General features: G+C 43.8%; 1 protein-coding gene across 1 annotated transcript in view; it reads left to right on the forward strand.

Moving 5' to 3' along the window:
• The first annotated feature begins 545 nt into the window (after positions 1–545).
• Positions 546–27,068, forward strand: part of LOC139259416 (protein S100-B-like) — a 40,115-nt gene continuing 13,592 nt past the window's right edge. Inside the window, exons 1-2 of the mRNA XM_070874879.1 lie at positions 546–648; positions 14,753–14,905. Coding sequence (XP_070730980.1) covers positions 14,768–14,905 — 138 coding nt within the window. The 5' untranslated portion in view covers positions 546–648; positions 14,753–14,767. The remainder of the gene's footprint in view (positions 649–14,752; positions 14,906–27,068) is intronic.

Raw genomic sequence — 27,068 nt, forward strand, 5'->3', positions numbered from 1 at the left:
TCACAACTAAAACTGCTCATCCCTGGTATCACCTTAATTGATCTCTTCTGCACCCGTCCCATGGCCTTGACATCCTTCCTAAGGTAGAGCACCCAAAACTGGACACAATATTCGAACTGCATCCCAATTAATTATTTGAGTAGGTTTAGCGTTATCTATTCCCCTGCATGAATTCGCTTCTTCAGGAGAGAAGGGCAGAACATTGGGCAGATATAAGAATGAGGTAATCATTGTGCATGAGTAAATGGGTCACCTACAATCATTTAACAAATCTTAATAAATCATGGATAGTATCATCGATCTAAGATGTAAAACAGAACCCATAGTGTGATATTCATCAGGGACAATGCAGATCATCACAATTTTGCAGAGACAATCTGTGTTCCTCTGCTCAAGTTCTAACAAGGTTCTGGGTCCTTTAAAAGATTTTGCTGCATCATTTAAGCTTCATTAAGTTGCAACTGATGTAGCTGGTCTGAGGGATGTGGTGAGCCTCAGCCACCGATTGGTTGAATCTATCCGCATAGGGACTGCAGTGATTTCAATAATAGCTTCTCACTCTCAACTCAGAGAGGATAAAAGCATCACTGTCAGACAGCAAAACTTGTAGTCAACTGCTCGCTGAAAGTTAGCTGGAATCACACCAAGGTAAGGAGTATACTGTCAAAAACTGCTGGTGTGGAATGAAACTGAGATGCATCAATATAATCTGTGTCAGTTTGAGACAATCATACTTAATACTGTAAAAAAAAATTACTGGTCGAAAAATAATATTCTACTATGAAAAAATGGAATACTCACCAAGTATATTTAATGTTGATTCTAAAACTGGGGTGAGAAGAATCAAATACACAGCCTGAATGAGTGGTGGAAGCAGATTCTGTAGTAACTTTCCAAAGGGATTTAGATAAATGCTCAAAATAGAAAAAATTGATGGGCTATGGGGAAAGAGCAAAGGAGTGGCACTAATTGGGTAGCTCTTTCAAAGAACCAGCACAGGCACAATAGACCAAACGGCCTCCTTCTATACTATAAGATTTTAAGATTCTATGAGAAGATTCCAATGGGTTTGTGAAGTGATCAGATTTATTTCGGTTTTATTAGATTTTTGTATTTTTGACCTATTAGCTTACTAATTCTTTTGCTGTGTATTAATTTAAAAAAATGTTTCCTGCAATGATAGCACTGCTTTCCATTGGGTAGCTATATTTCAGACATTCAGACACGGGTGGGGAGGTCTCTGATAATATGTCAGGGACTCTCCCAAACAGAAAAGTTTGAAAATCACAGTTCTAATTTACTGCAAAAAATCAAAAGAAAAACTGCAAATGCTGAAAATTTAAATTAACAGCATAAGAATCACCAGGCTGGAAATGCAAAGCAGATCAGTCCGAATCTGGAATAAAGAGATAGTTTAATGTATCACCAGATCCGTATCTTTTTCGCTTCTTAACTAACCAAATATTGCAGCTCTTCTAGATTGGAAATTCAATATAACTTGTAGCAAAGTTTAGAACTAAGTCATTACGGTAACGGACAAAGCAAGAGGAATTTGCAGCATGCTTCGCCAAGCCCTTCAGTGTGACCAGACCTTGTCTGTGAGAGCAGTGCCTCCAAGTACTAACTCCACGAGTTGTTATGATCCGGAATGCACTGCCTGAAAGGTCAGTGGAAGCAGATTCAATCGTAACTTTCATGAAGGGAACTGGATAAGTAAAAGGATAAATTTGCAGGGCTGTGGGGAAAGAGCAGGGGAGTGGGACTAATTGGATAGCTCTTTCAAAGTGTTGGCACAGGCACAATGGGACGAATGGCCTCCTTCTGTGCTGTATGATTCTGTTTGGTTGTATGCAGTGTATAAATAGCAACATTATGACATATATTGAAGCTATTGAATGGTAAATGCGGTGGATATGAAGTTTCCCCAAACTCATTTTTGCGAGAATAAAGATTGAAAGTGCTTATAACTGAAGCTAAAGTGTGCTGTTATGTTTTATTACTGTGTGCATGTGAATTACCATCCACGAGATTCAGTTTATATAGAACTATTCTCCTTCCTTCCCATATACGGGCAAAGCGAAGTTGTACATATCGTATGGTTCAGGGCCACTGGTGGCGTACCGTCCTCTCAATAGAATTGCTGCTCTCAGGGGTGCAGCTAGTTGAAGTTTGTGCATATACTAGCCAATCTACCCCGCACACCCCTCACCTTCCGGCCTAATATCCCTGGAACTTGAGTGAAGGCACCAACCGTACAGACATTGCTCTAGGTGCTGCTTCCAACCAGCATAAAAGATGTCACTAACATGAGAGATTTAGCATAAAATCTGGGCTGATTGTGGGAGTGCTGCACTGTTGGAGGTGACATCTTTCAGATGAGACATTAAAACGGGGCCACGTCTGCCTTTTCAGGTGGATGTAAAAGATCTCATGGCACTATTTTGAAGACGAGCAGGGGAGTTCATCCAATGTCCTGACCAACATTTATCCCTCAACCAACACCTAAAACAGATTTCAGAGTGTAACCGCTGCCAATCATTGGCTCCCTTTCCCCCCTCTCACACTCCCCTCTCCCCTCAGAGCGTGTTTCTTTCTTTTTTTCTCCTTGTCTCTAATGGTAGCTGGTCATTATCCTGCCATTCACACCTTATCTTGACTAATGTTTTTCTAACTCCGGGCATTACCATTTGAATTTGGGCCATCATCCCTTTTGTGTCTCTAATCTCTCCTGTCTTCCAACCTTTCACAGACCTTCCCTTTTGTTCTTTCTTTCCCTCCCCCTTTCAGTGCTTGTTAAGAACCTGTTCTTTCTGAATACTCTCCAGTTCTGATGAAGGGTCATCGACCAGAAACATTAACTCTGCTTCCTCTGCAAAGATGTTGCCTGACCTGCTGAGACCTCCAGCATTTTCTGTTTTTATTCCAGATTCCAGCATTTGCAGTATTTTGCTTTTGTGTTATCTGATCATTTATTCATTGATTTTTATGGGGCCTTGCTGTGCACAAATTTGGCTGCCACATTTCCTACAATAACAGTGACTAAACTTCAAAAGTACCTCATTGGCTGTATGGCACTTTTGGGACGTCCTGAGATTGTGAAGCGTGCAGCGTAAATGCAAGTTCTTTCTATGAAAACGAATGATGTTCCATAAGAACATAAGAACATAAGAATTAGGAACAGGAGTAGGCCATCTAGCCCCTCGAGCCTGCTCCGCCATTCAATAAGATCATGGACTCAGCTCCACTTACCCGCCCTCTCCCCGTAACCCTTAATTCCCTTATTGGTTAAAAATCTATCTATCTGTGACTTGACTACATTCAATGAGCTAGCCTCAACTGCTTCCTTGGGCAGAGAATTCCACAGATTCACAACCCTCTGGGAGAAGAAATTCCTTCTCAACTCGGTTTTAAATTGACTCCCCCATATTTTGAGGCTGTGCCCCCTAGTTCTAGTCTCCCCGACCAGTGGAAACAACCTCTCTGCCTCTATCTTGTCTATCCCTTTCATGATTTTAAATGTTTCTATAAGATCACCCCTCATCCTTCTGAACTCCAACGAGTAAAGACCCAGTCTACTCAATCTATCATCATAAGGTAACCCCCTCATCTCCGGAATCAGCCTAGTGAACCGAACCCCTCTGATTCATTTCCCCACTGCTGCTTAACACAATAAACTAGTATACAGTTGTATACCTCCCATACCCTGGCAGTTCAACTCTATCTCTCGGACACCACCCAGTTCTCGCCAGCTCTGGGATGTTACTGAAGCTGGGAGGAAGGGAGGAAGAGAGGTAAGAGAAAATATTTTGAATCAACTTATTCCAATAGAGTTGCTTTATTGCCCTTGGCCAAGTCCATGCCCCAGACTGTGGTCTTTCATAAAACTGTCCCGGATCTACCAATGTAATAACATAATAGGGATTTATAGTCATGCTTTTACTTCAGTAAGTGCCAGTGTTTCATATCAGTTTGAGTATGAGCATTTATAGACAGCCACGTATCTACCGGTCTCTGACAATGTGTCAGTTATCAGACTGCAGTTAAAGCAATTGGTGAACTGGAATTTGTGAAGTGACTGGTACTGCTGATTGCTGCTATATTTGATCTTGCGTTAAAACGTTTCTGTTTCCCTTCTCATTGGATGTTGAATCATGATGAATCCTAAAATAAGATCAACATCAGAACAATCCTAACAGAACAGTACTCACTGTTGAAATGGTTAGCTCATACTAACCAATCTTCCCTACTGCCCAACTTAAATTAGACAATTAAACAATCCCTGGTGTCGCAGCCATGACAACAGTGAAAGAACCAGTTTTTTCCTATAGTGAACCTTCCTGATTTCACTGAGCCCAAAACATTAGTCCACATTAAATCCACCTAACTTTTATTCCTACTTTCTGACCAACTGGAAGTTTAAACAGTTACTTTTTGTAGTTATTTCTGAAACCAAACCTGAAATATTGCCCAGTCTGTAAAGCTCAGCAGCACCCAACAAATCAGAAGATAATTACGGATGAGAAAACCCATTTAATCTATCTTGCTTCATCCATCCAGAGACATTTTAAGCTCACCATATTGCAGCATCCTATTGTTTCTTAAATGATTCCAGGGCTTTTGTGTCCACTACTCAAGTTTATTCCACACATTAACCTCTCTTTGTGTGAAGAGGAATTTCCTGCTATTAATCCTCAAAATATCCTTTACTGGTTTGAACTTGAGTTCTGTTGTTCTACTCTCCCAACTTAATCTAACATAATTGTCAGAATTTACCTTTTCCATTCTTAACTATCTTACATGCTCCTATATGATCGATCACCTCTCAGATACCCTCTCCCCCAGGCTACAAAGCCCCAGTTTCTCTAATCTTTCCTCATAACTCAGGCCTTTGACAGTCGAGATCAGTCTTGTGACACTTCACTGCACTGCCTCCAGCTCCTGAATGGCTCCCTTGTGTTTCGGTGATCAGAAACTGGAGACAGGATTCAAAGTATGATCTGGCCAGAGCTCTGGACGTTTGATCTTTCTCTGACATGTATTCTACTCTTTTGGTCTTGTATTACATTTAACCTGTGAGCTATGGGGCAACTTCCTGAGATTATTAATTGAACTGCTTATCTAAAATATAATGAGATTTTAATTGGGGGAAACATTTTGGTAATGCACTGCATATACTATCCAGCAAGCAGACACAATTGTAATGCATTCAGGACGTTATCACTAGACCTTTTTGGGTCCACACATTAGATTGATATCATATACAATAAGTCTCCAGTATGTATCCTCTATATGACTTGTTTTTGCTCCTCCCCCAATTCTTTTTCTCCCTTCCTTTCTGACAGCGCTAATTCATGGTGAGGTGTGGTTCAATGGAAATCTGTCACCCTCCATATCTCACCTAAGTGGCCATTCATCATGGGCCAGGACAGTGAACAACAGTGGGCCATTCATCCACGTGGTGCATCACCGCCAAATCTGTTCCTGTCCTTTCCTGACATCAGCACACATTCCAGTGAAGATTAGTGGATGATGATGAGGAGCAGGAACTGGCTTGTTTATCCAATCACTAGCCCAGGGATGTTGATGCCATTGTAGTTCCACGCCCACTCCACCCCACCCACTCGACTGTTGCCTCATTTGAGAGCTGCAGTAACAATAACAACAACTTGCATTTCTAAAGTGATCCTCATGTGCATCTTAAAGCAGCAATGGTCAAAGAACAGGTGCCAAGGTAAAGGGATGGGAGGCTTTTCATTCAATCTTTAGTTTGAGCCTATTTCAGTCCGGTGTGCCACTGAGACATTAAGATCAGGAAGGTCCCAGTGCACTGTTACCCTTGTAATTACCCTCCAACCTCTCAGACCATTCCCTGCTCAAGACCCTCCACATAGGCCCACACCTCACTGCCAGGACTCAAACCTCACTACCCCACACCTCACTGTGCCACAGCCTATGTGATATTTTCCTTATGACATCACTAAGCACAATACACACAAGATGGCGCTACAGGAACTTGTCATGTGACCTTGTCACATGATCCTTTTATTATATACAGCATTAGTTACATTATCAATTAGTCCACTAGGTGGAGCAATAGTCCACTAAATATGCTACTACTACTTCCTTAATGATGGATTCCAGCATTTTCCCAATGACAGATGTTAGGCTAACTGGTCCATAGTTTACTGCTTTCTATTTTTCCAGTCTGCTGGGAACTCTCCAGAATTCAGGGAATTTTGGTAGATTACAACCAATGCATCCATTATCTCTGCTGCCACTTCTTTTAAGAGCCTAGGATGCAGGCCATCAGGTCCAGGGAACTTGTCCACCTTTAGTCCTTTTAGTTTACTGAGGACTTTATCTCGAGTGATAGTGATTGTTTTAAGTCCCCCCCGCCCCACCCCTGGCAATAGCTCCTTGATTACCAATTATTGGGATGTTTTTAGTGTCTTCTACTATGAAGACCTATACAAAATATTTGTTCAAAGTCTCTGCCATGTCCCTGTTTCCAGTCTCATCCTCTAACATTTACTTTAGCTACTCGCTTCCTTTTTATATATCTGTAGAAACTCTTACTGTCCGTTTTTATATTTCTTGCTAGTTTACTCTCATATGCTATCTTCTCTGTCTTTATCATTTTTGTAGTCGTGCTTTGCTGGTTTCTAAATACTTCCCAATCCTCTGGCCTTCCACTGTTCTTTGCAACATTGTATGCCTTTGTTTTCAATTTTATACCCTCCTTTACTTCCTTAGTTAGCCAGGAATGGTCCATCATTCTCTTACCATCTTTTTTTTCTCACTGGAATAAATCTTTGCTGAGAATTATGAAATATCTCCTTAAATGTTTGCCACTGCTTTTCTACAATCTTACCCTTTAATATATTTGCCCAGTCCACTTTAACCAACTGTGCCATCATACCTTTGTAATTACCTTTATTTAAGTTCAGGACACTAGTTTGAGACCTAGCTTTCTCACCCTCAAACTGAATTTGAAATTCTACCATGCTATGATCACTCTTCCCAAGAGGATCTTTCACTGTGAAATCATTAATTAATCCAGACTTGTTACACATTACCAGACCTAGAATAGTCTGCTCCCTGGTTGGTTCCACAACATATTGTTCCAAGAAACCATCCCGAATACACCCTGTGAACTCTTCCTCAAGGCTACCTTTTCCAATTTGATTTGTCCAATCGATATGAAGATTAAAATTGCACATGATTATTGCAGTACCATTCTTACAAGCCGTCATTATATCTTGATTTATAATCTATCCTACAATGTGGCTGCTGTTTGGGGGACTGCAGACCACATTGTGACTTCTTTCCCTTATTATTTCTTATCTCTACCCAAACTGATTCTACATCTTGATCTTCTGAGCCAATATCATTTCTCACTACTGCTCTGATCTCATCCCTTATTAACAGAGCTACCCCACCTCGTTTTCCTTTCTGCTTATCCTTACAAAATGGCAAATACCCCTGAATATTTAGTTCTTAGCCTTGGTCACCTTGCAACCACGTCTCTGTAATGGCAATCAGATCAGGCAATGTCGACAAGTGTGTTTGAAATTTAACTTGGATTTTTAGCTGTTCTGCAAAACAAAGATCCTCTCAAAGTCTTTGTGTTGGTTGGAAGAATTATCCATCAACAAAAATTTCAGCTAGGGAATCCGATTATCCTATCTTCATTGCCAATGTGATATTTTCCTTACAGCATCACTAAGCATACTTCACACAAGATGGCTCTACAGGAACTTGTATTGTGACCTTGTCACATGATCCTTTAATATATACAGCATTAGTTGCACTACCACATTAGTCCACTAGGTGGAGCAATAGTCCACTAGGGGAGCTCTCTATTACAGCACACATCTCACTGCCCCACCCACACCACAAGGATTGACTTTAACGCCCTCATCCATGCTCTGCCCACATTCTCAGTGATCTCTTACAGCCATGCATAACCCTTGCACTTTTATGTTGGCCTACTCTTTTTTTCCCTACTCCCTTTGCTTCACCTACTATGCTTCCATCCTCTGAAACTTGCTCTCCCATATCTTCACCTTATTACCTACCTGCCTTCAAAAGCCTCCTTGAGATTCTTCTTCCGTCAAACGAATATTATGTTACTTCAACTAATATTAGTTTTATAGTGCAATCAATTTGAAATTGTAGCATCAAGAGTGACAAGAAAGCAAATTAACTAATAGAATCTAGACCTGTGTTTGATAACCAACTTGAAAATGAGTCCCATTTATAGAGCACTTCAACTTCCCAAAACGCTTACAGGCAATGAAGTACTTTTGAAATGTATTCACTGTTGTAATGTAGGTAAACACAGTAGCCAATCTATATGTAGCAAGGTCCCACAAACAGCAATGAGATAAATGGCCAGATAATCTGTTTTAGCGATGTTGTTTGATGGATAAATATCAGCTAGAACACCGGGAAAACTCCCTTGCTTCTTTGAATAGTGCCATGGGATCCAACTGAGAGGGCAGACGGGGCTTCAGTAAACGTCTCACCCAAAAGAGGACCCCCTCCGACAGTACAGCGCTCCCTCAGTACTGCACTGGAATGCCAGCCTGGATTATACACTGGAGTGTGACTTGAACTCACAACCTTCTAACTGAGAGGTGAGAGCACTTCCACCGAGCCACAACTGACATCGTCTATGTCAATGAAAGAAAAAAGGGACATGTTCTTTCTGGTTTTGTGACAGACAATCTAGTAAAAACCTTGACACAATACTTAATACAGCATTCCACAGATATTTTCACACATCAAAATGCAAGGGTGAAAAGCTTTTCTGGTACAATTTCTGGTTGAATTATCTCTTTTTAAATGATCAAGGACAACGAGTTTGTTTACTCTGATTGGCCCGATTGCCTGAAGTGTGTTCAGCTGTAATATGGTCATCTAATTTTAGACAGTGTTTTGAAAGGTTTTTCAGAAGGTTCAAAAGGAAAAAGATTTTTAGAAGCTTTTGAACCATGAGATTTTGAAAAGGGCATTAAAGGAGACCACTATGCAGGAGGTCAACAAATGAGGGCTTGACAAACTCCAAATGGACACTTTATCAAAATGTAAATCTTCTATTACACAGAACAGATTGGAACTAAAAATCAGAGTTAGAGAATTAACCCGAAAACAGACTTACATGTCAGTGAACCTGGAACTGTGCCTAGTACATGCTGCAATCTTAGTTTCTGAATATGGCTTAAATGTTGGGGTAACTCAAATTAATGCTGTAATATTGAATGAATTTGTTTCTATCAACCTATGCGCATATCTTTTCCTGTGATCACGGATGTTTAAAGTTTAGAACGGTGCCAACCAGACTGTTACAAATGTAGCTAAATAACATCATTTTCAGTTGATTATCGATTACGTTCTTAAGGTATGACAGTGACTTTCGTTAACTGTGTTGGCTTCTGTAGGACAACATTGAAGTTAAGTGGGATCACACATAAAATCTTGAACAATTCAGTTCTTCCTATACAATTTTGCCCATTGTCTGGGATTTTTTATTCAATTCTTCCGATAAGGAGTTTTATTTACTCACTATGCCATTGGGGTTTCCCAGAGATTATTCCATATTTGAAATGTTCTTAGGCATTAATTGGGACAGAAATGGTGTTTGTTTATTTATGTCCCTGTCAATTATCTTCTTTGCTTTCCTGAAGGTGTTGACTCTAGGTGGGCTATGGCTCCACTGGCATGGGGACCCCTGGTACCTCATTATTATTAATGTGTGAGTGTGGACAATGGGCTGGTTTTCCCTTCTTCTTAATGGCAGTTTTTTTTGGGGGTGTTCTTCGGGTGCTAAAAGCAGTAAAACAAGGTGGTACGGCCTTATTACAACACCACACCAACAAAGTTGGAAGCAAAATTATCTTCAGTAAAACCTTTAAGTCTGCAGTAGCAGCTGGAGCCAGCCAACTCTGCCGCAAGTCAATGGTGGAGGACAGGCATAGCAAAGCTCTGCACACAACTTCCCCAAATTACCACTCCAAACCCCGCCTCTGAGAATATCGCCCCTTATGTAATGGTCCCTTATGCAATATCCCTGAGGCAGATGCTGCATTCGGGCAGTCACCTTGGTTCAGATATCTGAAGCTTTGTGAAATTTTGCCTGGAAATTGATTATTACTGTTTGCTGCTCATAAGCTTCTCTTCAAGACTTCCCCTGTCATTTATGGTACCATGAGAGACAGCAGAATCTGCTACCACTCTTTGTAGCTCATTGGTGCAGGGCACAGGCTCAGATGGGCTACTTGCTGGTGTCACTGCAGACTGCATAGTCCCAATCAAGTCTTGAAAGCTCTGTGAGCATGTCATGTTCAGGCTGACCCTTGAAGTAGTGCTGGCTGCCACGCCGGAAACCATGTGTGTCCTGAGAACCGTTGCCTGGCCTGTTGTTACTGTAGAGATTAGTTACACTGTCACACTCTCCAGTGTGTTTTGCACGTCATAAGAAACTTCATGCAATGTGTTACAGATGGGTGTATTGGACTCCTCCACTGCCTCCTCTTGAGATCTATGTGACCAAATTATTGTTCTGTGATCAGACTCTCTTGGCTCTTCAGCCGAGGGGAGTCATCGCTCCAGCCTCCATGGAGGAACTGCACTCTCCCTCTCTTGGCTGTTCAGCTGAATGCCTGGCCTCTTCCTAGAAGGCACAGAAGCTTGTTTAGCCATGTAAACACTCACATGACTCCTTACATAATAGTGGCTAATTGCATGGTCGTTGCGATACTATGGCAGCCCACATAAAGCTGAAACTGCCTGTGCTCCCTCTTTTGCTTTACGTTAAGGGAAGGAAAATCAGGTGACGTACACAACTTGCGGACGATCTGGAATCACCTGATTTATGCTCCTGTGAAAGAATTTTATCCTCATAGGTTCAAAGGAATGTGATTGACAAGGATTCTTATATCTGCACGTGTAGTATTCTTATCAGACTTGCGGGTGCAGGCAACCTTTAAACACCTCTCTTTCAGGATTAGCAGGATCCATTATGACAGGGAATAAGAGTCCTCCCATTGGTTTGGAGCTATTCTGGTGCCTTATTATTGATGGGGTTAGATGAAGAAGGGTGGGAGGAGGCTCATGTGGAGCATAAACACAGGCATGGACCTGCTGGGTCGTATGAACATAAGAACATAAGAATTAGGAGCAGGAGTAGACCATTTGGCCCCTTGAGCCTGCTCCACCATTCAATGAGATCAAGGATGATCTTCTACCTCAACTCCATTTTCCTGCTCTATTTCCATATCCCTTGATTCCCTTAATAACAAAAAATCTGTGGATCTCTGTCTTGAACATATTCAAAGACTGAGCCTCCACAGTCTTCTGGGGTAGAGAATTCCAAAGATGCACCACCCTCTGAATGAATAAGTTTCTCCTCATCTCAGTCCTAAATGGCCAACCCCTTATTCTGAGACTGTGACCCTTGGTTCTAGACTCCTCAGCCAGAGTAAATATCCTCCCTGCATCTACCCTGTCAAGCTCTGGTCTGTTTTTATGCTGTAAATACTTTGTAATTGTTTCCAGAGGTTTCCTTGTAATTAGTCAGTTAATGGCACTGAGTGGATGAGAGGTAAGGGAGTGAGCCCTTGGCCAACCCGGTGAGGTCATGGAAACTCTTCCTGCCCAGTGTGCCAATTTGTGGGCTGGTGGAGGTGGCACTCAGGACTCTGCCATCTCCCTCAATAAAGGTTGCCCTCTGTGGAGCTTCCTGCCCTAATAACCCAGGGCACAGGATTGGATAAAAAGGTGTGGGGGGGGGGGGGGGGGGTGGAGGACAGCACCTATAATGCAGCAATATGGAAACATTCACTGGGAGTGGTCCAGATTTCCCACAAGACCGGTTCGCCCTGTCCTGTAATTAGCTGCCATGTTTTAAATGCTGTTATTGCTGTGCCAAAGCCACGCTGGATAGATAATTAGTGTCAATCTAAGAAATTTTAGGGGATTAGCGCTGGCATGATGAAAACCCCCCCACTACATACCCAGCAATTAGAGGAGAACATAAGAACATAAGCAATAGGAGCAAGAGTAGGCCATATGGCCCCTCGAGTCTGCTCCGCCATTTAATACGATCTGATCATGGACTCAAGTCCGCTCCTCATAACCCCTTAATCCCTTATCAGTTAAGCTGTCTATCTCTGTCTTTAATTTATTCAATGTCCCGGCTTCCACAGTTCTCTGAGGCAACGAATTCCACAGATTTACAACCCTCTGAGAGAAGAAATTCCTCCTCATCTCAGTTTTAAATGGGTGGCCCCTTATTCTAAGATTCTGCCCCCTAGTTCTATTCTCCCCTATCAGTGGAAACATCCTCTCTGCATCCACCTTGTCAAGCCCCCTCATAATCTTATATGTTTAAATAAGAACACCTCTCATTCTTCTGAATTCTAATGAGTAGAGACCCAACCTCCTCAACTTTTCTTCATAAGTCAACCCGCTCATCTCCGGAATCAACCAAGTGAACCCTCTCTGGACTGCCTCCAAAGCAAGTATATCCTTTCGTAAATATGGAAACCAAAACTGTACACAGTACTCCAGGTGTGGCCTCATCAATACCCTGTATAACTGTAGCAAGACTTCCCTGCTTTTATAAATCCATCCCCTTTGCAATAAAGGCCAAGATTCCATTGGCCTTCCTGATCACATGCTGTACCTGCATACTAACCTTTTGTGTTTCATGCACAAGTATCCCCAGGTCCCGCTGTACTGCAATACTTTGCAATTTTTCTCCGTTTAAATAATAAATTGTTCTTTGATTTTTTTTCTGCCAAAGTGCATGACCTCACACTTTCCAACATTATATTCCATTTGCTAAATTTTTGCCTGTCTATGTCCTTTTGCAGCTTTTTTGTGTCCTCCTCACACATTGCTTTTCCTCCCAAATTTATATCGTTAGCAAACTTGGCTATGTTACACTCGGTCCTTTCTTCGAAGTCGTAAATATAGATTGTAAATAGTTGGGGTCCCAGCACTGATCCCTGCGGCACCCCACTAGTTACTGATTGCCAACCCGAGAATGAACCATTTATCCCAACTCTCTGTTTTCTGTTAGTTAGCCAATCCTCTATCCATGCCCCGTAAACTTTTATTTTGTGCAGCAACCTTTTATGTGGCACCTTGCCACATGCCTTCTAGAAGTCCAAATACACCACATCCACTGGTTCCCCTTTATCCACCCTGTTCGTTACATCCTCAAAGAATTCCAGCAAATTTGTCAAAAATGACTTCTCCTTCATAAATCCATGCTGACTCTGCCTGACTGAATTATGCTTTTCCAAATGTCCTGCTACTGCTTCTTTAATAATGGACTCCAACATTTTCCCAACTACAGATGTTAGGCTAACTGGTCTATAGTTTTCTGCTTTTTGTCTGCCTCCTTTTTTAAATAGGGGCGTTACATTTTCAGTTTTCCAATCTGCTGGGACCTCCCCAGAATCCAGGGAATTTTGGTAAATTACAACCAATCCATCCACAATTCCTGCCGCTACTTCTCTTAAGACCCTAGGATGCAAGCCATCAGGTCCAGGGGATTTATCCGCCTTCAGTCCCATTATCTTAATCAGTACCACCTCCTTAGTGATTGTGATTGTGCTAAGTTCCTTCCCCCCCCCCCCCCCCCCATAGCCCCTTGATTATCCATTGTTGGGATAGAATGCAGCCTAATGTGTCTCAACAGGCTACAGGAGGGGGAAGAGAGACAAATGGGAACAAAACTTGTTGGGGACCATTCAGCATCCCGTGCACCCAACAGGAAGTCATACTCGTAGGGAGTTGTAGCCCTATCACTGCATTCTTCGTGAGCGCAACTATCTCCCACATTCCGGAATCACCAGGCGGCCTCTGAAATGTTTCTGTTTTCAGATAATGCTAACAAATATTTTAAATAGGTACTGTCACAGCCATTCCTGATTTTACACCAGGAGGTGACTGGATAGAGATCGGGGCATGAACCCTGGCTGATTTTTTCCCTCCCGAGTGCAGAGATGCTGAGCCCAATTGTCACCCCCCTCCTGTTGTCCCAGTTGATAGGAACGAACTCAGCACAGATCGATAATCACATCTGGGGCCCTTTGCTTGCGATGGCTTACTGATACGCTGCTTTTGCCAATTGAGGCATTTGGGGGAGTTGGATTTTCCACAAGTGGAGAATTATTTCAGAAAAATATTTCTGCCCTCAGCAGACAAAGAACAGAGTTTCTTTCACTTAGCATTGCTTTTAGTGATTTTCAGGAATATTGGGCAGCCTTCTATCTATAAGAGAACATCATCAGTTTGTAATGTAACTTGCATTTATATAGTGCCGTTAATGTAGTAAAATGTCCTAAGGCACTTCACAGGAGCATTATCAGACAAATTTGACACTGAGCCACATAAGGAGATATTACGGCAGATGGCCAAAAGCTTGGTCGAAGAGTAGGTTTTAAGGAGTGTCTTAAAGGAGGAAAGAGAGGTAGAGAGGTTTAGGGAGGAAATTCTAGAGCTTAAGGCTGAGGCAACTGAAGGCACGGCCACCAATGATGGAGCGACCTAGATCAGGGATATACAAGAGGCCAGAATTGGAGAACAGTGATCTCGAAGGCTGGTAAGGCTGGAGGAGGTTACAGAGATAGGGAGGGGCGAGATCATGGAGGGATTTGAAAACAAGGATAAAAATGTTAAAATCAAGGTGTTGCCGGACTGAGAACTAACCCATTCCCCTCTTTTCACTCCCATTCAGGGTTTAACTGACAGAATGTCTGATCTGGAGAATGCTCTGGTCACAATTATTGAAACTTTTCACAAATATAGTGGAAAAGACGGAGATAAGCTGAAGCTGAAGAAGGTGGAACTGAAGGAGCTCATTAATAACGAGCTCACTAACTTCATTGGCGTGAGTATAGTCAAGTTCTTTTTTAGCCATGTAGAGGGAAAGTGGGCCTTTGCATTGGTTCTGCTGACAGTGTTTCAGATCTTGGCAGCGTATTTCAAATACTAGTGTTAGGACTCAGATTGAAAGGAGTCTTCGTTTTTCTCACAACAAAGAACCTTTATGTGGAGGCATTATTTATTTACTTCACACTGTGAGCTGCATTTGTTGGATCCCCACACACTGAGCGATGCGCTGATTTGGTGTTTAGCACAATTAGGTGCGCCAAAATGCACTGAAGTAGGAATTTTTGTTGTTGTTTGTTGTTGTCCTGCGCCTTGAGGTATCCAGAACTAGGAGGGCAGCCTTCCTCCGTGCTGATGCATTACTACTTTAACCAACTCTCAAGAAGATCACAGCCTTGGGAATACTCTCCCCCCCCTATTTGTTTACTCTCTCTCTTCCCTCCTGTGGGTAAATGTCTGGCCTACATGCCCAGGTTTCCTACAAGCAATGTGGCTGAGAGCAAAATGAGAGATCGTACCAAAGTACTGACACTCTCTGATATCATGAGTGTATCAAGGTGGTATGTAGGCTGTAGTAGCTACAGTTATCTTAGACATTGAGGTAGATTTTACAGATTAGTGCTCCCAACCCAGGGCCCCAAGCACCTCTTGCGAATTTCGGTGTGGAAGTCAGTGTTCCCATTAAACACCATCCACGGTGCATTGACCTCTGCACTCGAATTCCTGCTATGCACTCCGATTGCGCCAAGTTCAAGATGAGGAGGGGTAAGTTATAAAATGTGCCCACTGACTGTAAGTACAGAGCCAACAAGCTGAGTAATTACCCATACTTATATATATATGTTTGTAGCAGCAGCCATTTGAAAGTTGGAATGCAGTGAGCGAGTCAGCAAAAAAGTAGGGGTACAATTTCCGCGAGGGTTCGCTGCCGTAACATCGAAAAGCTCAGCAGGAAACGCAAAGGAATGGCATAATTGATCATTTGCCCTATTTCTCTGAGATTTCTGCCAATCTTCTGTTGAAGTTACAGTGGGAGATCGGGAGAATGTACAGAAATTGGTGAACATTGCTCTGTAACATGTTAGCCTGGATGCTTATGGAGACTGCAGAGTGAGAGAGAATAACAGATTAACGGGTGAATTCATTGTATGAGTAAAGAGGGCCCAGAAATGTTCCACACTGTATATTGGAAGAAGTAGGATAAAAAAATATTCCCTCAGTCTTGAAGCTTCCCACTGTCCTTCTCATTTTTCTTTGTGACCCTTTTTAATTAATAAAAACTTGGTGCATATCCCAGAACCAAGCAACAAAGAGGGACTAAGAAACCCTGTGGTTGCTATTGTGCATGCAACTACGGAAATGTACTCTATTCATTATTTCTAGAAAATCGGAAACATGTTGTAAAAGAACCCACTTAGAATTTCACAAGATGTACTGAAAGAACATTTCCATCAATGCATTTAAGATCTGCATATCTCACAGCAACCAGAGGAATTCTCGACCTGCCAATATGGTACTGGAGGGTCGGTTGCTGCTTGTCGATTGTTTTCTGTTGCACTTCAGGGCAGTAAGAAACCAGTGTTCATGTAGAATCTGCAGGTATCATGTGTCATATCACAGATTGTTCAGACGTGCTGTCCCATGTTGGCCATTTAGGGAACAAAACAGCATTGTAATATTGCTTTGTTTTGCCTTTTCTCTACCTCACCGGTTAGCTTCCCTGCCTCAAGAATTCTGTTCTTGCTCAAACAGCCACTGGTCCTTGTGTAGCACCTTGTCCAACCGGCCATTTATGTATAACCATTGGCAATGAGTGTCAGCAGCCTATTCAACCAGAATGAGGTGCAGGGATTGTTATGTATGTAATAACTCGATAGACTGAATACTGTAAACTAACACAGGTACAAACCCGGCTATGCTTTATTAGGGCTCAAAGTGATTACATTACACGATGGCTTGCCTTTTATACCTGGGCCGCACACACATGCACACAGCCCACTGACCTCCGACAGTGGCACCACCTGGTGGCTAGTAACCCCAAGCATACATACATGACATGGGTGATATGACCCAATGTTCATGCATATGGATATTTAGTGGGGATCGCTGTGATAGCAATCAGGAACAGGAATCCCAGTTGACTTTCGCCAGCCTAGCCCAGGAGCAGTGGGGTTTCTTAATGGCACTTCAGCACAGCTGAATCAGCACAGATTAGGAATTGCACCTGGACCCTTCCTGGTCTGTATGCCGCAGCTACTGATTTAATAAACTCATGGAGCCATTGGGACAACATGCGCTCTTTTATTTGTTCCTAAGTATAGCTTGCAATAACTTGCATTTACATAGTGCCTTTAACTTCATAGGAGGGTTATCAAACAAAATTTGACACCGAGCTACATAAGGAGATATTAGGGCAGCTTTGTCAAAGAGGTAGATTTTAAGGAGCGTCTTAAAGGAGGAGAGAGGTAGAGAAGCGGAGAGGTTCAGGAAGGAAATTCGAGAGGTTAGGGTCTTGGCAGCTGAAGCCATGGAGCGATTAAAATCGGGGATATGCAAGAGGTCAGAATTGGAGGGTTGTAGGCAATGTTCTCTGTAATTTTTTTTGGCCCCTTTAATGGGCTGCGCGGCCCATTCAAAATACCACGCATGCGTGGTTTATCTATTTAACATCCAGCAAACCGGCTGTGTGGGACTATCAGAGCTTAACTGATCATTGGTTGTAGGGCTGGAGGAGATTACAGAGATAGAGAGGGGTGAGGCCATGGAGGAACTTAAAAACAAAGATGAGAATTTTAAAATTGAGGCGTTGCTTATCCGGGATCCAATATAGGTCAGCAAGCACAGGGATGATGGGTGAACAGGACTTGGCACGAGTTAGATCCAGGACCGGAAATTTATTTTAGTGCGTGTATTATGGTCTGGCCTATGACTGGAAATTTATTTCCTCCCCAGCTGCCTCTTGAAATTTGTTAGCGGTGAAGTTCCACAAGCGTTCTCCCAGTCTCCCACCATAACTCCGGCAGAAACCAGCAGGAACCTCAGGGAGATGGCCAGAAGAACCCCCATGGAATTTCAGGTCCCTTTTGTCTGTAATTCTCATTCTTAGTTTTGGTTGGCATTTGCGATTTTATATACAAAAACAAAATACTGCGGATGCTGGAATCTGAAATAAAAACAGAAAATGCTGGAAAACTCAGCGGGTCAGGCAGCATTTGTGGAGAGAGAAACAGCGTTAATGTTTCGGGTCTGTGACACTTCATCAGAACTGGCGAATGTTCAAAATTAACAAATTCTTAAGGAGCACTGAAAGGGGGAGGAGAGGAAAGAACAAAAGGGAAGGTCTGTGATAGGGTGGAAGACAGGAGAGATTTGAGAGACAAAAGAGACGATGGGCGGGAGCGGCAGTGAGCTGTGAGTTCTGTGAATGACCTTCCTTAGTGCCTGGTTTGTGTCTTCGCTGGCTGCATATATTGACATCATTATTCAAAGCCGGAATGGGAGCATTGGTGGACACAGTGGTGTAAATTAAGCATTCTGGTATCCCAAACCAACCACTAGGGGAAATTTTCAATAGAAACATAGAAAATAGGTGCAGGAGTAGGCCATTTGGCCCTTCAAGCCTGCACCACCATTCAATATGATCATGGCTGATCATTTTTGCAACTTTAGTGCCCCATTCCTGCTTTCTCTCCATACCCCTTAATCTCTTTAGCCATAAGGATCACATCTAACTTCCTCAACAACTATCTGTGGTAGAGAATTCCACAGGTTCACAATTCTCTAAGTGAAGAAGTTTCTCCTCATCTCGGTCCTAAATGGCTTACCCCTTACCCTTAGACTGTGACCCCTGGTTCTGGACTTCCATCGGGAACATCGGGAACATTGTTCCTGCTTCTAACCTGTCCAATCCCATCAAAATGTTATATGTTTCTATGAGATCCCCTCTCATTCTTCTAAATTCCAGGGAATATAAGCCTAGTCGATCCAGTCTTTCTTCATATGTCAGTCCTGCCATCCCCGGAATCAGTCTGGTGAACCTTCGCTGCACTCCATCAATAGCAAGAATGTCCATCCTCAGATTAGGAGACCAAAACTGTACACAATATTCAAGGTGTGGCCTCACCAAGGCCCATTAAGACCTCCCTGCTCCTATACTCAAATCCTCTCGCTATGAAGGCCAACATGCCATTTGCCTTCTTCACCGCCTGCTGTACCTGCATGCCAACTTTCAATGACTGATGTACCATGACACCCAGGTCTCGTTGCACCTCCCCTTTTCCTAATCTGTCACCATTCAGAAAATATTCTGTCTTCCTCTTTTTGCCACCAAAGTAGATAACCTCACATTTATCTGCATTATACTGCATCTGCCATGCATTTTCCCACTCACCTAACATGTCCAAGTCACCCTGCAGCCTCTCAGCATCCTCCTCACAGCTCACACCGCCACCCAGCTTAGTGTCATCTGCAAACTTGGAGATATTACCTTCAATTCCTTCATCCAAATCATTAATGTATATTGTAAATAACTGGGGTCCCAGCACTGAACCTTGCGTTACCCCACTAGTCACTGCCTGCCATTCTGAAAAGGACCCATTTATCCTGACTCTCTGCTTCCTGTCTGCCAACCAGTTCTCTATCCACATCGGTACATTATCCCCAATACCATGTGCTTTAATTTTGCACACTAATCTCTTGTATGGTAAACCTTGTCAAAAGCCTTTTGAAAGAGCAAATACACCACATCCACTGGTTCTCCCTTGTCCACTCTACTAGATACATCCTCAAAAAATTCCAGAAGATTTGTCAAGCATGATTTCCCTTTTATAAATCCATGTTGACTTGGACCGATCCTGTCACTGCTTTCCAAATGCGCTGCTATTACATCTATAAAAACAGCAAATGCTGCAACCAGCCTGCAAGTCAGGCAAAATATGTGGAGAGAGAAACAGAGCTGTTGCTGTTGTTGAGTTAATGTTTCAGGTCAACGACTGAGGGGGAAGATGCTACTGTATTTATTTTTCAGCTGGTTGAGTTGATCACATTAATATTGACAGAAGCAATTTTTTCTGATGGGTGGGTGGGTGGGGGGACATGAATTCACTTGACACATGTGGTGCATACCGTTGGTTTATCTCCTTTTATTACTTGCCAGGTAGCATCAAGTATATGGTTCAGAGGATGTTATATCAATGAAGTCTGATTTTCAGGCACAGAGATTCAATCCAAACAAATTGAAAGAGAATAGCTGTTGTCAGACACCAGAAGGCATTGAGGCCTTCCGAGTTAATGCTGTGCTGTGTCTTGTGACTTTTACATTGTTAATTTCACTGACGGTAACATCACACCAGCAACAAGCTACATGTATACATGTCAGCGGGACAGCAGGAAGTGAAGGGATATAATTAAGGAGACTGAAGGTACAGTAAAAGAGCTACAAGTGTTTAGAAGGCAGGAAGCGGGTCAGAGTGCTTTTGGTGTGCATGGCCATCACCCTTCTTCTGAAAGCTGCCCTATCAAGGTCCTCATCTGAGTCCTATGCAGCAGAACTCGCTCTCCGGGGAACTGGCCCCCAAGCTACCCTTTCCCCCTGGCCTTGCTGTTGCCCAATCATGCCTGGGGCCTCACCCTGTGTAGATCCTGCGACTACACTAGCCCCTAAGAAAATGCTGTGCCAGTTTCCAAGTGACAGATGCAGTGACGCAGTGTCGTCTTCTTCTCCCCCTCGCTCTCATGTATTGCCTCGGGGATATCTGTTCAGGTGCTTGTTCTTGATTATCTGGAATCAGAAAGACATGAGAGTCAGGTTATGGTGAGCGGGTAGTGGAGCAAGGTATGCATGCATACAGGATCAGCAGCTTGAAAGTGAGAAGAGATTGTGGGCTGCGGGGGAAGTGGGATATGAGAAGAAGCATGTCTAGGCCTCTTTGACTAAAGTCTCTAAATGTTTCTGCTGGGTGTCCAACATTCTGCGTTGTGATGTTTCATTTACATAGAATTACATAGAATTGACAGTGCAGAAACAGATCATTTGGCCCAACTGCTCTATGCTGGTTGCACTTAGATAGTTTTGCATGAGCAGAAATATATAAGTGCACGTTGTGGCACTTGGTCACTCCAGATCATCACCTGTGACCCAAAATGACCTGCTCCCAGTGTTCACCAGTGCAGCTTGGAGTAGCCGTTAGGAGATGTCTGACACCGATTCAAGCCTGCATTATATATTTTTTTCTCTCACTCCCTGTGGGATAAAGTCTTGGGGCTGGATTTTCGGCTTTACTGATTTTGGGGCATTAATGGTGGCGAGACGGTTCCGATATCGCCTGAAAAAAGTTTGCACCCTCGATTGGAAATTTTGCCAAAAAAATGAGGATCCATGATCGGGGGCGTTAAACCAGGCATTACACAACATACATTTTGCGCCCGAGCCGAAAATTGCAGCATTAAGGAAGGTCGCCATTTTGCACATGCGCAGATGCATTTTAGTTTTCCCAGGCGCAGTCAGTATTTCTGGATGTGGTGGATTCCTGCACTCATGTGCAGATGACCCGGCCGACTTCTGGGACTGCGGCAGAGATGGCGCAGCAGGAGGGCAGAGAGCGTGCCAGGAGATTTTCATCAGAGGCTGCTGATTCCTGAGTGCATGCAGTGGAAAGGAGGTGGACTGCACTGCATCTAGTTGGGGCAGGGAGGCCACTGCAAAGCATCTTTAAATGCATCTGGCATGAGATTGGACAGGAGGTGACTGTGGCAGACACGGTAACCAGAACCGGCACCTAATGCCGCAAAAACTTCAATGACCTTACGAGAATCGTCAGGGTGAGTATCCTTCACATTTACGTATGCCTGCTATCTTTCCAAAATGAATGTCAGACACTATGTGAAGTCACACAATGGCACTATTGAACTATGGAAGGCATATATGGCACAACAGGAGGTGCGCCATTACTGAACCCTTCTTATTTTTCTCATTGCAGGCGAAGCTCTCACACAACAGGCGTGAGCAGTGCTGTACAGGCGGGGGGCCGCTGCAGCCCCTAGATTTAACTAATGTCGAGCAACGGGTGTTGCCCTCATGGAACCCCAGTTTGGACAGTTGCCGGGGGCAAAGCTGAACCCCCTACATGGTGGAGATGATGAGGCATGTGAAGAGGGTGTTATGGCTGAGTCGCAGGGCCCAACAGTTGCCCTGTCTGGACACAGTCAAATTAAAAAAGATATTAGGAAAGCAAAAAGAGAGCATGAAAAATTATTGGCAAGTAAAATCAAGGAAATTCCAAAGATGTTTTATAAATATATTAAGAGCAAGAGGATAACTAAAGAAAGGGTAGGGCCTATTAGAGACCATGAGGGTGATCTGTGTGTAGAGGTGAAAGATGTGGGTATGGTTCTTAATGAATACTTTGTATTTATTTTCAGAAAAGAGAAGGTCGATGCAGACACTGCTATCGAGGAGGAGAAGTGTGAAATATTAGATTAAATAAACTTAGTGAGAGAGGAGGTATTAAGGGGTTTCGCAGTTTTGAAAGTGGATAAGTCCCCAGGCCTGGATGAAATGTATCCCAGGCTGTTCAGTGAAGCAAAAGAAGAAATAGCAGAGACTTTGACGATCATTTTCCAATTCTCTCTGGTTTCAGGTGTGGTGCCAGAGGACTGGAGGACTGGTAATGTAGGACCTTTGTTTAAGAAGGGAAAAAGGGATAGACTGAATAATTACAGGCAAATCATATAATGTAGTGTATATGGATTTTAGCAAAGCTTTTGATAAGGTCCCTCATGTCAGACTTGTCACTAAAGTAAAAGCCTGTGGGATCCAGGGCAAAATGGCAAGTTGGATCCAAAATTGTCTCAGAAGTAGGAAGAAAAGGGTAATGGTTGATGGGTGTTTTTGTGACTGGAAGGATGTTTCCAGTGGGGTTCCACAGGACTCAGTACCAGGTTCCTTTCTTTTTGTGATATACATCAATCATCTAGACTTGAATATAGGGGGTATGATTATAAAAGTTTGCAGATGATACTAAAATCGGCTATGTGGTTGATAATGAAGAAGAAAGCTGTGGACTGCAGGAAGATATCAATCAATTGGTCAGGTGGGTAGAACAGTGGAAAATGGAATTCAATCCGGAGAAGTGAGGTAATGCATTTGAGAAGGGCTAACACGGAAAGGGAATACACATTAAATGGTAGGACACTGAGAAGTGTAGAGGAACAAAGGGACCTTGGAGTACTTGTCCACAGATCCCTGAAGGTAGCAGGCCAGGTGGATAAGGTGATTAAGAAGGCATACGGAATGCTTGCCTTTATTAGCTGAGGCATAGAATACAAGAGCAGTGGGGTAATGCTTGAACTGTATAAAACACTGGTTAGGCCACAGCTGGAATACTGCGTGTAGTTCTGGTCACTGCATTACAGGAAGGATGTGATTGCACTGGAGAAGGTACAGCGGAGATTTACGAGGATGTTGCCGGGAGTGGAGAATCTTAGCTACGAGGACAGATTGGATAGGCTGGGTTTGTTTTCCTTGGAACAAAGGAGGCTGAGGAGAGATCTCATTGAGGTGTATAAAATTATGAGAGGCCTAGATATAGTGGATAGAAAGGGTCTATTTCCCTCAGCAGAGGGGTCAACAACCAGTGGGCATACATTTAAAATAATTGGTAAAAGGTTTAGAGGGGATTTGAGAGGAAATGTCTTCACGCAGAGGGTTGTGGGGGTCTGGAACTCATTGCCTGACAGGGTGGTAAAGGCAGAAACCCTCACCACATTTAAAAAGTACTTGGATGTGCACTTGAAGTGCCGTGACCTGCAGGGTTACGGACCTAGATCTGTAAAGTGGAATGAGGCTGGATAGCCTCTTGTTGGTCGGCATCGACACGCTGGGCCGAAATGGCTTCTTTCTGTGCTGTAAATTTCTATGATTCTATGATTCTATCTGGGGATGAAGCCATTTTCCTGGGGTTTGAGTCGTCAGAGGCTCCTGGCCCCATTTGCCTACAGCAACGCAGTGCAGGAGATAAATCTCGGAGGCCAGCTCTCCGGAGGGTGAATTGGCACAGTAGGCCTGCTGAAGAACAGGCAGATATAGAACTGGACTTGGTGGCAATGTCCAGGGATAATACAGAGATGCACTGTGAGTTCATGGATGCATTGAGTAGGATCCCAGAATGCATCGACGGACTTGCTGTGACTGTTGCGGAGGCTGCGTCACGCATTGTCTGTGCAACTCAGGACACCAGCGAGGCCATCATTGCTGACTCACGGAGACAGACAGCCTCCAGAAGCAACAGCGGCATTCCAGAATATGTGGCGTGTGCCATTGATCATGTTACAGCATTGATCGCATCGCAGGCACCAGCCATGCTGCAACTTGGTGATATGATGCGGTCGATGATTGGTGTCTTCCCCACTGTCCAACGGGGAAGTGACGGTGCCAAAGCAGGCCAACAAGTTGTGGAGACACATCATGCTCCGGATGCTGAGGCCCAGCTCCGTCGGAGTCTCCGTAGCTCCGAGGAAATGGAAGGTGCTGTCCTTCCTCAGGGTGACAGCATTCCAGCTCCCACCACTGACTCGCCAGCAATGCACAATACGCAATCTGCACCCAAGCCACTAGAGACTGCTTATGCTGATGCTGAGGCGCAGCAGTCCATAGCCGGACCTTCTAGGCCCAGAGATAGTCCAGGGCATCATCATACACCATCTGCACTATCTGCCCTCCTGACGCAGCAGACTTGCTGTAGGCACTGAGGCCTCAATGAGGAGGAGCCGCAGGCATGGGAGGGGAATGAAGGGAAGGGGGGAAGTCTATTGGCAAGTCCCAGTAAGTGTCACACAACCATGTGCAAATGAGGTCCCATATAATGAGTGCCCCTGTATATAATTATTTTGTTATAATTTACTTTAATGGTTTGTAGTATCATTTACTTTTACTGTTTTATAGCATATTTTGAAATTGTTTGTTGATCGATTCATTACATTTGTTTGGAGGGTATTGTTTGATACTTTTGTTCCTACATTATAACTTTGAGCCTTTGCCGTTATTGTCTTGTGTATTATTGTGAAGCTCAGCGTAGATGTGCCTTTATGCTAGCACATAGTGTGGCCACTAGTAAATGCATCCCTCAGCTTCCTCCATTCAAGCAAATCTGTCCATTATGAGCTGGTGACATGCGGCTGTTGCTCTGGCAGCATCACGCTGCCACCCATGTGGATGGGTTGGCTATCCAATTGGTGCCTTTCCAGGCTCATCTTCAACGTTCTCCTCCTCCTGAGGTGGCCCTGCAATCCCCATTGGCAATGCTTGGCCCCTCATAATGGCCAAGTTGTGCCGCATGCAGCACAAGACAATGAATTCGGAGAGGGGGATATGAAGGCTGCCACCAAAGCAGTCCAGGCATTGGTGTCACTGTAGGAGATGGCATATCTCTGTCAGCACTTCCTTTCAGAAGCACAGCCTACTCACACACTGCTCCATAGAGAGCTGGACATAGGAGCGTTAGTGCCTGTAAACCTGTGGGAGGTAAGCCCTCCTCCTCAGATGTCTTCGGCCTCTTCTCATCCGTATCCCGACATGGCCAGCAGCCGTTCTTCTAGCTCGACACCGCCTGGCAATAGCAACCAGCATGATACACTGCCAAACTGGTAATGCTGCATTAAATTCTCTCACTGACCTTGTATGGACACTGTAATGGCAGATAAGAGTGCTGTTTGCAAGTCTGAGATTCATACAGCTCAACCATTGCAGTCAACATGAGCTGCAATGTAGGATCCTGATCCTCAGTTTAACATCTCATCCTCTGACAGTGCAGCACTCCCTCAGCACTGCACTGGAGAATCAGCCTAGATTTTTTGTATAACAAGTTCCTGGAGTAGGACTTGAATCCACAAACTTCTGACTCAGAGGTGAGGGTGCTACTTACTGAGCCACAGATGTAAGCTGCCAATACCGCCCGCTGCATCCTGGTAATGCCTGGTTTTTCAGATGTTTCTTAGGGCGGGTGTTAAATGAGACAATAGGTCCAAATTCTTCATCCAGGGCGCTAGTGGAGCGTTGCATGATGATGGACGTCATGATCTCAGTGAAACTAAAGGGCAGGGTGGTAAGTTTTTGCACGACCACAAAACAGGAGCCTAATTTACTGGCCGGGTGCTAAAAGCTGGACGGCAAGCGTTACGCCTAGAAACACCATTTACCACACCTCCGGGTTGCAAACAGAGATGCAAATGAGCTGAAAATCCAGCCCTTGGACTCTGTTTATTTCAATTGAGATCAGGAACTTATGGAGACATAATTGATCTACTTCCTACTGTATCACAACTCATCAGCTTACATCTGTGGCTCAGTAAGTAGCACTCTCGCCTCTGAGTCAGAAGTTTGTGGATTCAAGTTCCACTCCAGGAACTTGTCGTACAAAAAATCTAGGCTGATACTCCAGTGCAGTGCTGAGGGAGTGCTGCACTGTCAGAGGATGAGATGTTAAACTGAGGCCTGGCTGCTGTCTCAAGTGGACATAAAAGATCTCGTGGCATTATTTTGAAGACGAGCAGGGGAACTAGCCCCGGTGTCCTGGCAAATATTTATCCCTGAATCAAAAAAACAGATTATCTGGTCATTATCACATTGCTGTTTGTGGGAGCTTGCTTGTTTGCAAATTGGCTGCTGTATTTCCTACATTACAACAGTGACTACACTCCAAAAGTACTTCATTGGCTGTAAAGTGCTTTGAGATGTCCGGTGGTTGTGAAAAGTGCTCTATAAATGCAGTTTCTTTCTTTATAAACTGAACATCTATTTATAATATATTAAGGGGTTGAAATTCGGCATCGCCCCATTAGGGGGCGCTAACTGAAATGAGGCGGGACTTCCTGCGCTTGGCGCAGACATCCCACCCCAGCCGTGAAATTGGGGTTACTGCCACCAAGAGGAAGTGGAGTGCAATGTTGGATGCTTCACTTCCTCTCAGGGGTGGGACCGGGGCAGTAAGCATGCGAAGTTTCCAGCGCTACGTGGCCTTCCTTTACGTTAAAGGGATGTGCACACTGCGAGCTCGGCAGTGGGTTGTGGGGCCTCCACAACACCACCGAGGATGCGGGTGCCATGGCTGCAGCCCGACACGGAATTAGGAGCAGGAGGAGGCAACCTCATGGGGCGCTATCGGCGG

The sequence above is a fragment of the Pristiophorus japonicus genome, chromosome 3 (assembly GCF_044704955.1).
Source record: "Pristiophorus japonicus isolate sPriJap1 chromosome 3, sPriJap1.hap1, whole genome shotgun sequence".
NCBI classification, from domain to species: domain Eukaryota; kingdom Metazoa; phylum Chordata; class Chondrichthyes; family Pristiophoridae; genus Pristiophorus; species Pristiophorus japonicus.